Source organism: Vulpes vulpes, chromosome 8 (assembly GCF_048418805.1).
Source record: "Vulpes vulpes isolate BD-2025 chromosome 8, VulVul3, whole genome shotgun sequence".
NCBI lineage: Eukaryota > Metazoa > Chordata > Mammalia > Carnivora > Canidae > Vulpes > Vulpes vulpes.
The window spans coordinates 59,379,505-59,397,623 of NC_132787.1; the positions used below are offsets into that span (position 1 = coordinate 59,379,505).

Genomic DNA, 18,119 nt, shown 5'->3' on the forward strand with positions numbered 1-18,119 from the left:
TGAGGTTTTTGCTTTGACTACTTTTAGTCTATACTTCATACCCAATCGTGGTGTTTGTTTGTTTGTTTGTTTTTTAGTCATTGTCTTCCCTTTAAAAATATTTCACTGTTGGGATGCCTGGGTGGCAGTGGTTGAGTGTCTGCCTTTGGCTTGGGTTTTGATCCTGGAGTTCTGGGGTCGAGTCCCACATCAGGCTCCCCGCAGGGAAACCTGTGTGTCTGCCCCCTCTCTATGTGTCTCTCACAAATAAATCTTTATTAAAACAAACAAACAAACAGGGCAGCCCTGGTGGCCTAGCGGTTTGGCGCCGCCTTTGGCCCAGGGCCTGATCCTGGAGACCCGGGATCAAGTCCCGCATCAGGCTCCCTGCGTGGAGCCTGCTTCTCCCTCTGCTTGTGTTTCTGCTCTTCTCTGTGTGTCTCTCATGAATAAATTTAAAAATACATATATTTCACTGTTAACATCAAAAGTAATTTCTTAAAATACCTTGGTTACTAATTCATTATGTCCTTTAAAATGGGCCATGTAATTTATACTGTTAGTATTAGAGCTAATCAAATATATTGTTTCTGGTACACTATAATTTTATGAAAAGACTTTTAATTGATTGCAAATTGTGATCATAAACATGTACACTGAATTAGTACCTAATGTTCCTATTATTTTTTGGGTTTTGCTTATTTTTCTTTAGGAGGCATTTGGCTTTATTGAAAGAGGTGATATTGTAAAAGAGATATTCTTTCACTATAGTGAATTTAAGGGTGACTTAGAAACCTTACAGCCTGGAGATGACGTGGAATTCACAATCAAGGACAGAAATGTAAGATGGTTGACTAATTTGATTTTTGGCCTTCTTTTAAGATCAAAATGAATTACATTTTTCGGAAACACTTAAAATTACATAATTCCTCCCCCTTCTGATTTAGGGGAAAGAAGTTGCAACAGATGTGAGACTGTTGCCTCAAGGAACAGTCATTTTTGAAGATATCAGCATTGAACATTTTGAAGGAACTGTAACCAAAGTAATCCCAAAAGTACCCAGTAAAAACCAGGTAAGTAGTCTTTTTCAGGAGAAATTTGTCTCATCAGTAGTAGAATAATTTGGTATACAGAAATTTTACTTAATTAGTGTAATCTTACAGTGGTGGAACAATTGAATATTTCTTGATATATGTAATTAAACTAAATGAGAAACCAATGATTAATGTATCCATGAATATGTTTTCTTTTTTACTGGGTGATAAGGAGAAAGGAACAAAAATCCTGGCTAAAATTGGGGGGAAACAAGTTTGGGTGTGTGTTATTGGGGTTCTCCTAACCCCCCCCCCCCCCCCCGCCTCCACCATCCCCCACCCTCATTTATTTCATTTGTGTCTGAAGTAAGGTGAGGAGAGGAGACTAATGTATCTCATTGCTAAAGAAATGTGAAACATAAAAAAGACTTGAAGTTCTTTTCCTTAAATAAAATATCTCTGTCAGAGTGCAGGATCTTTACTGCAGTATTGTGATTTTATGGTTGTATCCTATGACCATAGAACACAAAGCTTTCAAATTGGACTTATGTTATCAACATCTTTTTTTCCCTGTAGGGAACTGTTTATTATAAATAACATGGGTTTGCTGTGTGTTCTTCTTGTTTGACTTAGAACTAGGAAGGATGAGAAATCTCCAGCTAAAATAGTTTTTCCTTCTCATCAGAATGACCCATTGCCAGGACGCATCAAAGTTGATTTTGTGATTCCTAAAGAACTTCCCTTTGGAGACAAAGATACAAAATCCAAGGTTACCCTGCTGGAAGGCGACCATGTTAGGTTTAATATTTCAACAGACCGACGTGACAAATTAGAACGAGCAACCAACATAGAAGTTCTGTCAAACACATTTCAGTTCACTAATGAAGCCAGAGAGATGGTGAGTGTTGGATCTGATTAGATACTTACCTTGTATTCAGTTTGGGGTGAGTGTTATAATCAAATTTGTAATGTTCTACTGAGAAGTCTTTAAGGTAATTGCCCAAATGACATTGGGCAATTACCCTGTTAAGTGATTAAGAACACAGATCTTTGAGTCAGTCTGGGTTTGATATCTGACTCTGGCAATCAGCTGGGAATAGATGTGAAAAATTTTTAGAAAAGAAAATGTGTACAGGATGAGTTCTAAGATCTTGGAGAGCCAGTGATTCTCTGGATCTTAAATAGGGAGACAGAAAATTCAAATGTCTCATTATAGTAAGTAGATTTTCCCAAACTGTTCCATAAGATGTTTAATAAACACTAGATAAAACAAATAGGTTTTACTTTTTGAGTACTTTTGTTTTTTGTTTTTGGGGTTTTTTTTTGGTTTTTACAGCAGGACTTTGCAAATTGTTTTTAGTGGATATAAGTCCAGGAATAACATATACCAGAATATTTCCCAAACATGTTTTACAAGCTTGGTTTTCATAAATTAACTTTCTTAGATGTAATTTATAATTTATAGTTAATTCTGCTGGGAATTATAACGTGTGATGTATCTCAGTGCTGGCAGTGGAACTGTACATTTTAATGAAAAAAAAATTTTTTTTTTAATGAAAATTTTAAGTTTCTTGCGACTTCGCTTTTGTTTGACACTTCTACTTTAAAAATCTTGAGAATCAAATGAATGATTATTTTTTAAAACTTCTCAGGTAGGATCTATTTTGCTTGACGGTATGCACTACATTGTTGAGTTGCTTGGCTGCCGTTAAGATTTAGCAAGGATTAAAGGTCAAAATATTATTTATACTGTGTTCAAAACTGGTTATGGCATAGTTATCATTGATAATGTAAATAAATATGCAATATATATAAGTCATTGGTAGGTTGATAATAATTATTTCAGTAAACATTTGAGTACCTGCGATGTGCCAATTAACTCTGTATATAATGCCCTCACAAAGCTGATAATTAGTAAGAAGGGAGAAAAAAATTAGGAAAGGATTTCCTATATTTTATTCTTGAGACCTAAATCTTAAATTAAGCCTTTCTTGTGCCTAAACTCACAAAAAAATTTTGAGGTAAGAGACTATAAAGTTGCCTTTAGTTGACTTTGGAAGTATGTGAAGTATGTGTATAGATTTTTAAAATTTCTGGATGTTGTGATAAAGCTTAGGCCTTATTTGGAATCATTCTACCACTTAATTAAACTGTGTGCTTTGGACAAACTGCTTAACCTCTCTCAGCCTTGATTTCCTCATTTTGTAAAACAGGATAATACCAAATTCACAGATTTTTGAATTAAAAGGAATACATTGTATGCATGTGTTTACATTCAAGTGAGATAAATTTTTTTGTGCATCCTGGACCAAGAAGCAGCATCTCACACAATTGCTCAGAGGTTGACTTACTGAAAGACTGAAAGCATGAGTTTGTATTTAAATGGACAAATTAAAATGTAGATACAGAATTTGGGTCATTAAACAATTCCTAGTGAATTCAACTTGATGCTTCCATAGTTGAGTGTTGTTTTCTTGGCAAACTTCACAGTCAGTGAAAATATTATCTGGATTTCAGGGTGTAATTGCTGCCATGAGAGATGGTTTTGGTTTCATCAAGTGTGTGGATCGCGATGCTCGTATGTTCTTCCACTTCAGTGAAATTCTGGATGGGAACCAGCTCCATATTGCAGATGAAGTAGAGTTTACTGTGGTTCCTGTGAGTACTTTTTGAGAAAAGAATGGGATGGTTTCTTGGTACTTCCTTTTTCAGTTTAAAGTTACTTTTGTTTATCATTTGTAGGATATGCTCTCTGCCCAAAGAAATCATGCTATTAGGATTAAAAAACTTCCCAAGGGCACGGTTTCATTTCACTCCCATTCAGATCATCGTTTTCTGGGCACTGTTGAAAAAGAAGCCACTTTCTCCAATCCTAAAACCACTAGCCCAAATAAAGGCAAAGAAAAGGTAAGTTTTACATGATCAAAATGATTTACGTAGGTTTTTTTTTTTTTTAAGATTTATTTATTTTAGAAAGAGATGCACACATGAACAGGGGGAGGGGCTGAGGGGGAGAGGGAAGGAGAGAGAAGCAGACTCTGCGTTGAGCATGGAACCTGATGGGGGCTCAACCTCAAGACCCTGAGATCATGGCCTGAGCTGAAATCAAGAGTTGGACACTTACCCAAATGAGCCACCCAGGCGCCCCTGATATATGTAGCACTTTGTCTTCTGCTTCAAGGAAGCTACTGTCCACACAATAATGGAGTTGAGTAATGTCTCTCTTGAAATTCTCTGTAATATTAACAGTGGTGAACTAAACTAAAAGGATTTTTAACCCCAGCATTATTGACTTTTATGTGGAGGTGGTGGCCATTCTGTGCATTGTTGAATGTTTGGTAGCATCCCTAGTCTTTACCCACTAGAGACCAATATGTGTCACAAAGAGACCCCTTTGTGACAGCTAAAAGTGTTACCATATACTGCCAGGCATTCCCAAATCACCCCTAGTTGAGAGCCGCTCATCTAAAATGGTAGTACTTGTCTTCCCAAGCAGTTTAATAGTTTCATATTTGAGTAGATTCCATTCACACATTTTAACTCCATTTATTGAATAGTTCACTGAATAGAAATACAAAGCTGTCTAGTCTAACATGGTTTTTGCTCTCAAGTAAATAATAAACTGAGGGCAGCCCTGGTGGCTCAGTGGTTTAGCGCCGCCTTCCACCTGGGGTGTGATTCTGGAGACCCAGGATTGAGTCCCGCGTCAGGCTTCCTACGGGGAGCCTGCTTCTGCTTCTCCCTCTGCCTGTGTCTCTGCCTCTTTCAGTGTCTCTCATGAATAAATAGAATCTTAAAAAAAAAAAAAAAAAAAAAAGTAAATAATAAACTGAGAGTTGCGTAGAAGCAGGTAATTCATACAAAATACAAAATGTCTCCATGAAAGGTCAGTGAAAGTGCTATGGTGAAAATGAATTCTAGACTGTCGGGATCTGGGATGGTTTCACTAAGGCACTGACATTTAAATAGTTAGAGATAGGGCAGCCCAGGTGGCTCAGAGGTTTAGCACCGCCTTCAGCCCCGGGTGTGATCCTGGAAACTCAAGATCAAGTCTCATATCGGACTCCCTGCATGGATCCTGCTTCTCCCTCTGCCTGTGTCTCTGCCTCTCTCTCTCTGTCTCTCTCTCTCTCTCTCGAATAAATAAATAAAATCTTTAAAAATAAATAGAGATAAATGAGGAAAGGACATTCCTCACAGAATAGATGTACAGATGAGAAAAATTCAGGGTTTCTTTAGAAAGCACTAAGTAGTTAAATAGGAAGATAGGGTTTTCTTTGGTAGGGTTGAGTAGGGGAAACAAGGATGAAAAATCAGGATACAGCTAGATTGAGAAAGTTTGATTGCTACTCTGAAGAATTTATTTTTAAAAAATTTATTTTTTTAAAGATTTTAAATATTCATTCATGAGAGACAGACACAGGCAGAGGGAGAGAAGCAGGCTCCATGCAGGGAGCCTGATGGAGGACTCCATCCTGGGTCCCCAGGATCCCACCTTGAGCCAAAGGCAGATGCTCAACCCCTGAGCCACTCAGGTGTCCCACTTTTCTAAAGAATTTAGACATTATTCTGTACTCAGATTTCTTTTAGAAAGTGGCATTTGGTATGCACTTTAGGAAGAAACGGCAATAGATGAACCCTAGATGGGGGTGGAGAAAGACAAAAGATGAAGAGGCCTGATAGGAAATTTAGGTAGTCCTTGAACTGGGGAACAGATCATGGATGTAGGCAAGAGAAAGGTGCATGAGAGAGAAGGTAATTTTAGAAATAACTATTTAGGAGCCGATAAGAGTGGAATATTCTCGTTTACCATTTATTTTGTAGCCTAGGAAATCACCTCCAAGCCTAAGTTTTTAAACAAAAAAATCATAGACACCTGTGTGGCTCAGTTCTTGAATGTCTGCCTTTGGCTCAGGTCATAATCCTGGGGTCCTGGGATCGAGTTCCACATCAGGTTCCCTGAAGAGAGCCTGCTTCTCTCTGCTTATGTCTCTGCCTCTCTCTGTGTCTCTCTCATGAAGAAACAAATAAAATCTCTAAAAAAGAAAAAAAGAAAAAATCATAGTCTCCTATTTCTTTGAAAAAGCTCTCACAGGGCCTGGCCCATAGTAGGAATTTCACAAGTGTTGCTGTTGACAATTATCATAAACAGAAGAAAACCAATGGGACTTATTTTTAATGGTTTTTAGCTCTTAGAATGCCCTGCTTTCCAAATGGCTGTGGCAAAATTGACTTGATCAAGACAGCCTTTGTATAAGATTTTTCCTGCCCTTCTATTGTTCTTTTCTTCACCAACACTGGACTCTAGTAAGTCCTTCTGTCATTGCTTACTTATAACAATTTGTTACACTTGTTAATGAATCTGTTTTTGCTAAGCTGGGCTCTTCATAAGCAGGTATTGCCTTATCTCTATTCCTATACTTGGTGTGTAGTACATTGTCAGATGTTGACTGAATATTGAGGTTAATGGCTGAGTTGAGAGCAAATTTGAATGCTGAGATTTTGAGTGTGGTTGACTTGCCAAAGAGTGTCAGTAGAGTCAGACCTGAAATCACTGACTTCCTTCTTCATTTACCAAAGTCAGATCCTTAGCATTTTGTACTGACTATATAACCTTGGTCAAATTTATTTTAGCTTCCTAAGACTTTCCTAATAGGGATAGGAGTAACTTTGGAGATTATTTTATCATAATATTAAATTTGATAATATAAAGTAAAATAATATCTGATAGTTTTAATGTTCAGTATGATTGCATAGCAGTTGTACAAGGAATATGAATAGTAAGAGAAATTAATCGGGTTTTGAATACTAATAATTGGTAATGTGTTCTGGAGCTTAGAAAAGGAGTTAGCTAGATTAGGGATGTGGGCAGTAATTCCCATAGGAATGATATGTAAGGGATCCCTGGGTGGCTCAGCAGTTTGGCTCCTGCCTTCGGCCCAGGGCGTAATCCTGGAGTCCTAGGATCGAGTCCCACATCGGGCTCCTTGCATGGAGCCTGCTTCTCCCTCTGCCTGTGTCTCTTCCTCTCTCTGTGTGTCTCTCATGAATAAGTGAATAAAATCGAAAGGAAGGAAGGAAGGGAGGGAGGGAGGAAGGAAGGAGAGAGAGAGAGAGAAAGAGAGAAAAGAGAGAAAAGAAAGAAAGAAAAGAAGAGGGAGGGAGGGAGGGAGGAATGATACTTAAAACCATAGGGGCAGTATGATTTATGTAGTTGCTGTACAGTGTCACTGTTTATGATCCTGTGTGGCATATCCGAAATTTCTTAGACTTTTGAAGAGCTAATCTTTCTGGTATTCAGAAATGTTTTAAAGTGTTACTATGGAAACATTTGGTGTATCATAATTTAATCTCCTATTTGAATATCACATTCTCTGAACTGTGCTAGATTCTATCAAAATTAAGTTCTCCTTCATTGGGGGTGCCTGGGTGGCTCAGTGATTTGAGCATCTGCCTTTAGCTCAGGTCAGTGATCCTGGGATCAAATCTCATATCAGGCTCCCTAAGGGGAGCCTGCTTCTCCCTCTGCCCGTCTGCCTCTCTGTCTCTCATGTATAAATAAACTTAAAAATTAGTTTTGGTGGGTTTTTTTTTTTTTTGCAAAATAAGTAAATTCTCATTTATTAGTTAAATATGTTTCACACAAAACACTGCACAGCACAATGGGAGATTCAAAATAGGTGATATAAAAGCTTCTTGCCCTGTAGAATTTCCACTTTGTTAAAAATACATGCTCAGTTTAGTTTCTGACTGGCTATGAAAAGTATAGAGTAAGTGTGTGGTAAATTTTCAATAAGCTTACCCTCCTCAACAAAAAGATTAGGTTCTTGAGACTACAAGACCAAATTAACAGCAGATAGAGGTAAGACCACCTTTTATTCATATGAAAAATCTGTTACTGTTAGGGAACCCTAGAATAGGGTTTCTTTTTTTATAAGACCTTATTTATTTATTTGTGAGAGACATAGGCAGAGACATAGGGAGAGGGAGAAGCAGGCTCCCCATGGGGAGCCCGATGCAGGACTCGATCCCAGAACACTGGGATCACACCCTGAGCTGAAGGCAGACACTCAACCACTGAGCCACCCAGAATAGGATATTTCTATAGCTGTGCCAGTTCTTAGCTCAGGGGTCTATAAAAATTGTAGCTGTTAATTGCCTTTTTGTTCTTGATTCTTTTCATTGTATTCTTTTTTTAGGAGGCTGAGGATGGTGTTATTGCGTATGATGATTGTGGGGTGAAATTGACTATTGCTTTTCAAGCCAAGGATGTGGAAGGATCTGCTTCTCCTCAAATAGGAGATAAGGCAAGATAATTCTGCTTATTTGAGAGGAGGGTTAAAGGTTGTCATCTTAATCATAAGTTTTGCGCAGTGGTTTTTAATTTTACCCAAGTTTTGCTAAAATTATTTTGTGCTTATGAGTTTAATACAGGAGCATCTTCCCATTTGAAAACAGCTCATTGAATTAGAACAGGGTCTAGGAAATCCTTTATTAAAGCTTTTTAAGGAGTTAGTATTTAAGCACTAAGATATGCCTAAATCAATTAACTTAGATAAAAGTATTACAAACTAAAACAACCACTGAAACATTATCAGAGTAAAATCACACCAAAAATTTTATAATGTGCATTTTTCTCATGCTTATTATGTCTGGTTTTCTGATAGCCCTGCTTTAGAGAAATTGAGATTTGGGAATAAATACACACTGGAGAACAAATCTTGAATCCCCTATGAAAAATGGGTTGAGGCCTAGAAGTGTTAGTTTTGATGAAAATCTACTCCATCAGAATATTTAATACAAAGGATATTTGGAGTACAAAGCATGGTCTGGGGAAGTTGTAGGTCCTGAGGTAAGGCACTTGGTGTGGAAAAGACATGGTATTAATGAGCATCCTTATATTTCACAGGTTGAATTTAGTATTAGTGACAAACAGAGGCCTGGCCAGCAGGTTGCAACTTGTGTGCGACTTTTAGGTCGTAATTCCAATTCCAAGAGGCTCTTGGGTTATGTGGCAACTCTGAAGGATAATTTTGGATTTATTGAAACAGCCAATCATGATAAGGAAATCTTTTTCCATTACAGGTAAGGAATGCCTTGTAGGAACTTAATACCTTAACATTCGTTGTTTGGTTTGGGAGTCCAAAACATTTAGTATGAGGTGATCAACATATTTTTTTGATCCACATCTCATGTTAGTAAAATTATGGCAATATGTAAACAAAACTTCTATAGAGAACATGTGGCCAAAAGATAACGGCCTGTACCTGCTTTGAACATTGGACAAGAACTTTGCTGTTTCAGTGAAAGAATACAACAGAGTGTTGTACAATTGATTTGGTGTTGAGTGTAGGCTCTTAGGTGATTCACGTTTAAATCCAGTCTCTGCCACCTAACTCTTGGTATCTTAGCTCCATTGTCTTGAAGCTGGGGATAATCATACCTCCAAACGAATAGTTTCTGAGGATGAAATAAATAAGTCAGTGCCTATAATGTGTTTAAAACAGTATCCAGCATAAGTAAGCACTCCATGAATGTTACTATAGAAGAAATAAAATTTATTTGCTACTATTATCTGTAGTGATTTCTTATTCAAATGTTTCCTTTCTTCCCAGTGAGTTCTCTGGTGATGTTGATAGCTTGGAACTGGGGGACATGGTCGAGTATAGCTTGTCCAAAGGCAAAGGCAACAAAGTCAGTGCAGAAAAAGTGAATAAAACACACTCAGGTAATGAATTGTGATTTTTACTTAATCAGTCTTTGCTTTTGGTGGAAAATACGGGGTAGGATGCAAGAGGAAGTGAAAACCAAATTGTTCTGGATTAGGAGATCCCCCAGGTATGATCCAGCAGCATCAGCTGGCCACAAGTTCTCTGATCCCACCCCAGACCTACTAAACTCAGAATGGGCTATCTGTCTTAACAAATCCTTTAGATAATTATGATGTACACTCAAGTGTGAGAAGTAGAACTAGATAGATGGTTTAGGTCATTTGTTTTATGCTTATTTTCAATTTAATATCTCTCTTTTTTTAAGATTTTATTTATTCGTGAGAGACACAGAGGCAGAGATATAGGCAGAGGGAGGAGAAGCAGGCTCCATGCAGGCAGCCCAATGTGGGACTTGATCCCAGGACTCCGGGATCACACCCTGAGTCAAAGGTAGATACTCAACGGCTGAGCCACCCAGGTGTCCCTGATACCTCTTTCTTAAAAAATAACTCTAAGATGTGGGATCCCTGGGTGGCTCAGCGGTTTACCGCCTGCCTTTGGCCTAAGGCATGATCCTGGAGTCCCAGGATCGAGTCCCACGTCAGGCTCCCTGTATGGAGCCTGCTTCTCCCTCTGCCTATGTCTCTCTGCCTCTCTCTGTGTGTGTATGTCTCTCATGAGTAAATAAATAAGATATTTAAAAAATAATAATAGTAACTCTAAGATGTAATATCCATGGGGATGGAGAGAGATCCATTCCTCTAGGAGACTATTTTGGAAAAGAATGAAAAGCATCGGGAACTTGGGATGCCTGGCTGGCTCAGCAGTTGAGCATCTGCCTTTGGCTGAGGGCAGGATCCTGGGTCCGGGGATCAGGTCCCACATTGGGCTTCCTTGAGTGGAGCCTGCTTCTCCCTCTACCTATGCCTTTGCATCTCTCTCTCTCTCTCTCTCTCTCTCTCTCATGAATAAATAAATAAAATCTTTAAAAAAATGGGAACTTCAGAAAATTATTGCTATTTATGATCTCTAACTTTTATAAAACCTGCAACTTTGGCTTTCACTTCAACTCCCCAAATAATACTTTCTCTTGGTGAGACCTAGAGACAGGACAGCCAAGAATATTCATTTCAGTTCAGTAAATATCTAAGTGCATGCTGTGTTTTAGGTACTGGGGATACAGCGTTAAGAAATTAGATCCTGCCTTTGTCAAGTTTATTTTTTAGTTTGTCTCATTCACAGGCAAGTAAGATGATTGTATGTTTAGAAAGATAGTAAAATATATTATTAAGACTAAAATATAGAGAAGTATATATAAGAGTTGAGGTTGCCGTTTTAGAGACCAAGGAAGGCCCCTGCTAAAAGTAATATTTAGTCACCTGGAAAACATGAAGAGAGCAAGACATGTTTCAAATACAAATACTTGCTAATTCCTTAAACAAATTAAGGAATAATTTATTATTAATGGTAGTTTAGAAAAATTTCACAAATAGCAGACAAGCAGTCAGCCCTCTATTAACATTTCTTGTGATGATCTTTGCTTTTTTTCCTCTGGAGTAGTTAAAAATTATTGAATAAGAGGTTTATGTTTTTTTGTTTTTTGTTTTTTGTGGGGTTTTTTGGTAGTGAATGGCATTACTGAGGAAGCTGATCCCACCATCTACTCTGGTAAAGTCATTCGCCCCTTGAGGAGTGTTGATCCAACACAGACTGAGTACCAAGGAATGATTGAGATTGTGGAAGAAGGTAAGAGCATCCCTGTTAGATTTTGGAAATTTGTTTGTACCTTCACATGAGTACTTTGAACATTTTTAAGCATGTTGGTGTTTGTTGCAGTTAAAAACTGAAATTAAGGAAAAGTGGCTCTTCCTCACCCTCCCATCCCCTGGCTTTTATTTTTATATGCTTTGGAAATTAGAATAGCCTGGGTTTATGTTGTGAACAGATGACTGAAAGGTGAGCAACTGAATGATATTGAAATACACTGAAAACACAGTCTCACTCTTAATAGGCATCTAGTGTGTGATAAGCAGATACTCATATTGGCTGTGTTTCGTACAACTTTATAGTTTTCCTGTATTATTCTCTGGTTATTTACATCAGTATTAACAAATTTTCCTAGCAGCTTTCACTTCTATAAACATTTTTCCTTTCTGTAAAAGTACTTTATTTATTCCTTAATAGCTAGGGTTCCATGTGGATCCTACTACTTGTCTCTGGGCCAGAGCTCTCTCTGTTTTTCATTTTCTGCCTTTTTCTCCCCATCTTCAATAATTCCCTGAGTTCTGGTACCACCCCTAACCCCACCACCACCACCAATTAGCACCAAAAAGACAACTTTGGGGTGCCCGGGTGGCACAGTTGATTGAGCATCCCACTCATTATTTCAGCTCAGGTCATGATCTCAGGATCGTGAAATTGAACTCTGTGTGGAGTAAGCTTGAGCTTCTCTCTCCCTTTTTCCCCTTCTGGCTCTTAGTGTGTGTGCGCGTGCTCTCTCTCTCTCTCTCTCTCTCTCAAATAATCTTAAAAAAAAAAAAATACTTTGTACATAAGATAAGTTTGCATTAGGAATGCTAGTAGGAACCACTGGGTGATTAGTATAGTTGAACTATATCATACTGATGGGGTTGATGAGAGGTTTTGAATTTCCAACCAAAGATAATAGTTTGGTTCATAAAGAGAATAAATCTTGTGTCCTTTAGGACACAAAGAGCATGAAATAAGGAAGAACAGATCATTTGAAAGAAAGAAATAAACCTTGTTCACATGTTCCTTTTACCACATGATGTTCTTAAGAGTTTATTTTACATGGTACTCCATCTCACCCTTCCCTAGCCCCCCACACTACTCCCAAGAGAAATAGATGTTACAGCAGATGAGTCCTTTAATCACCCCTTTTGGTAATTCAGATCTAATTCATATTAATTTAAAATGAACTTTTTTCTGCTTTTCCATCTTTTGCGAACACTGGTGGTTAAACACACAGTGGTTAAAAAGAAATTCACTCAATACAAACCTGGCCTTTTTCAAACCTAATATTCTAGATCAATGCCATGATTACAACACCATACTCCTGAAAGGCCCATGGAAGCTGGGCAACTAACTCCTACAATACTGAACTACCCTTCTTCCTTCTCTGTAACATGCCACTTCTGTTTGTGTTCCAATCCCCAATCCACTTATTCTTTAATACTGGCTCTAGGATACAGCCCAAAGCAAGGGTCTTATGGAAAAGGAAACTTTTCTGAAATCTATATCTAAATCTATATCTATATAAGCCTATATAATCTATATAATCTAAATCTATATAAGCCTAGAGGTTTTTGAGACTAGACAGGTCACACTCTCCCACTTTGGTTTTTGAGACTAGACAGGTCACACTTTCCCACTTTGGTGAGAACAGCTGTTATTTAAGAATACAACAGCTCCATATAAGACCATGGTCTTTGAAGTAGGGTAGGCCTAGACCTGAATACCAGCTTTTCCACTTCCTAGCTATATAATCTTAGATTACTTAAACCTCTCCTAGCTCAGTTTCTTCATCTTTTGAAATGAGGATAATATCTTCAATCTAAGAAGATTCTGGAACGATTAAATATGAATCTGTAAAGTTTTAATAAATGGTAGTTAGTATTAACACTGCATCGGACCAGGTGTTTCTAATCCTGCATGACTCTATCTGTTGGAAGTATCTCCTTAAAAGTTTGTGGTTCTTGTATGTTTGGCAAGAAAACCTTCACTTACCCTATAATCCTGAAGAGAATTGTTAAAAGCATTTTCAGTTCTGAAGCTTCCACTTCCACCTGTTTTTTCCTCTTAATTTTTTTTGATTCAGTGGCTTCACCATCCAGGTGAACTGAGAAGCCACTGAACCTTTGGCATAGTTTTTATTCATAGCCTGTGCTGACTTCCAGCCAACTTTCTTTTTTTAATTTTAAATTTTTCATTATTCATTTATTTTTTTAAGTAGGCTCCACACCCAGCATGGAGCCCAATCAGGACTTGAACTTCAAGACCCTGAGATCCAGACTTGAGCTGAGATTAAGAGTTCGACACTTAACTGACTGAGCCACCCAGGTGCCCCTAGGGAAGAGTGCTACAAAAAATACGGTGGCTTGTTTCTATAAATAAAGTTTTCTAGAAACAGCCATAGCCATTCTTTTATATATTATCTTTGGTTGCTTTCTCACTACGACAGCAAAGTTGAGTAGTTGTGACAGAAATAGGATGACCTACAAACCTAAAGTGTTCACTGTTTTTTTAAGAAAAAGTGCTGAGCTCTGAACTAGGAGAAAAGTACCTGTTGGTTTGGGGGAGCCACAGACAAAGAAAAGAGGTAGAATGCCAAAGGAATTCACCTACGTTGATTTTGCCCATGCCTGACTTGTTTAGTGCCCAGTTAGGTGTGGGTCAAAATATTTTGGACTGGTTGGCTCATATTGTGAACTGGAAAAGAAGATAATCCAGTGGGTCATGTTAGCAACCTGTTCTGCTTAAAATGTCCAAATATTTAGATAATAAGATTGTGAGTGCTATTATTTTTAATTTCATAACTGTGGCTTAAAACTGTTTATTAGGGGTCCCTGGCTACTAGTTCAGTCAGAAGAGCATGCAACTCTTAATCTCTCAGGGTCATGAATTTGAGCCCCATGTTGGGTATACAGATTACTAAAAAAAATAAATTTTAAAATTGTTCATTAGCAAGTGTAGTATTACAAGTTCTCACTTGTTTTAATGATAGTATTTCATTGAAGCTTTATAAATTTCTTAGGACCATCAGCATTAGAACTGTTGTAAAATATTAGACTTTGTGCCTGTTTCTCCTTACAGGGGATATGAAAGGTGAGGTCTATCCATTTGGCATAGTTGGAATGGCCAACAAAGGGGATTGCCTACAGAAAGGAGAGAGTGTCAAGTTCCAGTTGTGTGTCCTGGGCCAGAATGCACAGACTATGGCCTACAACATCACACCCCTGCGTAGAGCCACAGTGGAGTGTGTGAAGGACCAGGTAAGTGGTAGTATCTCTGGACCTGAACTTGATTCTTTTAGGAGTTGGTATAGATGTTACCCAAAACTTAAAAATTTTTTCATCCAAAGGAGAACTGTCAATATTCACTTGGTTTTTATTTTCTATTCCACCCCTTTTCAGTGATTTGAGGTAGCTTGTAAAAATGTGAAGAAAACCATCTGAAAAGACAGTGGCACTTGACGGGATGAGCACTGGGTGTTTTTCTGTATGTTGGTAAATTGACCAATAAAAATTAATTTATTAAAAAAAAAATGAAAAGACAGTGGCAATATGAGCTAAAAGGAAAGTTACAAGTACTATTGATAACATTACATGATAGGGAAAGTAAATTGGGAGTGAGATTTTTCAGAATAGAAAGACAAAGATGTTGTGTATTACTTTAGCTCAGAGTTTCTTTTGCAGTGATTTCAAAGATTTCTTCCCTTGCAAGTTTTTCAGAATGCTATTGCATTCTAGCACAAGCAGCTAAACTGGAGCATCATCGGCATTAACACCATGTTTTATAAATCCACTTCTAGTTAGGGTCAGGCATTGTGCTTCATTCAGAGTGGAGTACTTTTCCGCCTTGTAATATGTCCCTGTTTTTAGCTGTAGTTTTTTTTTTTTTTTTTTCCCCTCCTCTTCCCCCCAGTTTGGCTTCATTAATTATGAAGTAGGAGATAGCAAGAAGCTCTTTTTCCATGTGAAAGAAGTTCAAGATGGCATTGAGCTACAGGCTGGAGATGAAGTGGAATTTTCAGTGATTCTCAATCAGCGCACTGGCAAGTGCAGTGCTTGTAATGTTTGGCGAGTCTGGTAAGTTGGGTTGGTAAACTCCCTGGACTGACTGTCTTTAAACTTCTGTAAACTCTGGTTTATCACACTTCTTCATTTTTCATGACTGCTTTTATTATCCTGCCACTTTGTGGTTATTTCTTGATCTTTCCTGTATCTTTTTTTTTTTTTTTTTTTTTACCTCTAGTTTTCATTGTCTAAATTTTAGTCTTCTAAATGTGGCCCAATGAAACATTAATTGGGTACATTGTATGTATTAGAACTTAAATATAGTAAGATTATGTAGTCCTTGTTCTTAAAGGACTCTGTGTAGCTTTCTCTTCCATTAAACCATTTATATGCTGCTTAAAATTCTAACTATATAGTCTAGCAATACTTTGTTTTAAAATTTTTTAAATCCATAATGTTACCCTAAGAGGAGCTGGGAGTCTCTTGAAAATATTTCTACATATTTTTGTTCTCTAAGGTTTTTCACATCTACTACCTCATTTTATAAAGTCTGTGAAACTGGTTTTTCTAGTTGTGGACCAGTTCAGGAATGACCCTCACCCAAATGATCCTTCCAGTTCCTCCATAGTAATAAACCTTGAGTTAGTAATAAAAACATAAACAAAACTTGTCTGTCCTGTCTTGCTAGCTAGCTGGCTTGATGAGGCAAGAGTCCCCTCATTAAAACTGAGTCATTTCGGTAGAGAAAACACCTCTGCAAGTACTTGCTTTTTTCCCACCAAGAGTTGTTCTTGCCTCTTGATTTCATTATAGCGAGGGCCCCAAGGCTGTTGCAGCCCCACGACCTGATAGGTTGGTCAATCGCTTGAAGAACATCACCCTGGATGATGCCAGTGCTCCTCGCCTAATGGTTCTTCGTCAGCCAAGGGGACCAGATAACTCAATGGTATGAGGGACATATACAAGGTGCTGGGATAGGTGGGGGCAGCTGATAGACAATTATGCTACTCAGGGTCCTATTTTGGCATAGCTCAGCATTCAATGAAGCAGGGAACTTAAGGATTCTTTTTCAGTATTCAGTATGCTTAAAACTAGTTAAAACATCCTACACATTGGTTCAGACCCTAACAATAATTGTTCACAGTGAAAAGCACATTTCATGGTCTTCCTGATAATCAGATTTTATGTAATAGATCAGGAGGGCTTACTGTGGATTTCCTCATCTGGGAAAGAAACGGTCGTAGTTACGATGATTAAAAGTAACGCCTGTATAGCCATTAACTACAGTTTTACTTCTTCACAGGGATTTGGTGCAGAAAGAAAGATCCGTCAAGCTGGTGTCATTGACTAACCACAACCACAAAGCACATCATTAATCCACTATGATCAAGTTGGGGGGATTCTGGTGAAGGGTTCTGAATATCTCCCTCTTCATCCCTCCCAAAATCTGGAATACTTATTCTATTGAGCTATTACACCAGTTTTAACACCTTCCTCGTGTTATGTTTAAAAAAATAAATAAATTTAAGAAAACCATTTTAAAAATTATGCACAGTTGCAGCCTGGAAAACTTAAGGTGGCGCCTTATAGTATCAATTTTAGGAGCTTTATTTGGTGCATTTAACGCAACTGGTAATTGCAAAATCCACTTCGCCTGTGTAAGTGAAAATATAGACTGTTATCTTGTTGGCCCTATGAAATTCTGCACTTGGTATTTAGCATATACTCTACCTTCATTACTATCTGGCACGATGTTCTGCCTTAGCACTCAGTTGCATTCTTTTCCTTTTCTTTCCTGTTCATTATGCTTTAATTCTGAGGACCATATGAAGGTAGAATATATTAAAAATTAACAAAAATTATAAAAATTTGTATAGGCAAACCATTTCCTTAAGTTGATGGCCAAATGTTAAAATGTTATTTTTCATATCATTTATAATCTTGTCACAGTCCACTTAACGAAGTTTGGTTAGATTTCAGTGAAAATTATCTTCCAGAGTAGTTTCTTTTTTCCTGGGATTGGGGAGGGGGGGTAACTTTACTACAATTAGTATGTATGGTGCAGAATTTCATGCAAATGAGGTGTGCCAGCAGTGTGGTAATTTAATCGTATTTAAACAACAAAAAAAGAATGCACAAACTTGCTGCTGCTTAGATCACTGCAGCTTCTAGGACCCAGTTTCTTTTACTGATTTAAAAACAAAACAAAAAAAAAATAAAAAAGTTGTGCCTGAAATGAATCTTGTTTTTTTTATAAGTAGCCGCCTGGTTCCTGTGTCCTGTGAAATACAGGCACTTGACCCTTGGTGTAGTCTCTGTTCGACTTTATATCACGGGAACGGATTGGTCTGATTTCTTGGCCCTCATCTTGAATTGGCCACATCCAGGGCCCCTGGCCAGTGGACTGAAGGCTTTGTCTAAGATGACAAGGGCAGCTCAGGGGATGTGGGGGAGGGCGCTTTTATCTTCCCCGTTGTCATTTGAGGTTTTGATCTTCTCTGGGTAAAGAGGCCGTTTATCTTTGTAAACACAAAACATTTTTGCTTTCTCCAGTTTTCTGTTAATGGCGAAAGAATGGAAGCGAATAAAGTTTTACTGATTTTTGAGACTCTAGCACCTAGCGCTTTCATTTTTGAGGC

The 18,119-nt window shown here is 37.9% G+C and overlaps 1 protein-coding gene across 4 annotated transcripts in view; it reads left to right on the forward strand.

The window, feature by feature from the left end:
* Window positions 1-17,716, forward strand: part of CSDE1 (cold shock domain containing E1) — a 39,731-nt gene extending 22,015 nt beyond the window's left edge. For all 4 annotated transcript variants that reach the window (XM_025994624.2, XM_025994625.2, XM_072766814.1 and 1 more), the window contains 13 exons: window positions 692-820; window positions 927-1,052; window positions 1,699-1,911; window positions 3,531-3,671; window positions 3,756-3,920; window positions 8,213-8,320; window positions 8,923-9,098; window positions 9,629-9,741; window positions 11,351-11,470; window positions 14,558-14,736; window positions 15,389-15,552; window positions 16,294-16,426; window positions 16,784-17,716. In XM_025994624.2, the coding sequence (XP_025850409.1) occupies window positions 692-820; window positions 927-1,052; window positions 1,699-1,911; window positions 3,531-3,671; window positions 3,756-3,920; window positions 8,213-8,320; window positions 8,923-9,098; window positions 9,629-9,741; window positions 11,351-11,470; window positions 14,558-14,736; window positions 15,389-15,552; window positions 16,294-16,426; window positions 16,784-16,831 (1,815 nt within the window). In that variant the 3' untranslated portion in view covers window positions 16,832-17,716. The remainder of the gene's footprint in view (window positions 1-691; window positions 821-926; window positions 1,053-1,698; window positions 1,912-3,530; window positions 3,672-3,755; window positions 3,921-8,212; window positions 8,321-8,922; window positions 9,099-9,628; window positions 9,742-11,350; window positions 11,471-14,557; window positions 14,737-15,388; window positions 15,553-16,293; window positions 16,427-16,783) is intronic.
* The last annotated feature ends 403 nt before the right edge of the window (window positions 17,717-18,119 follow it).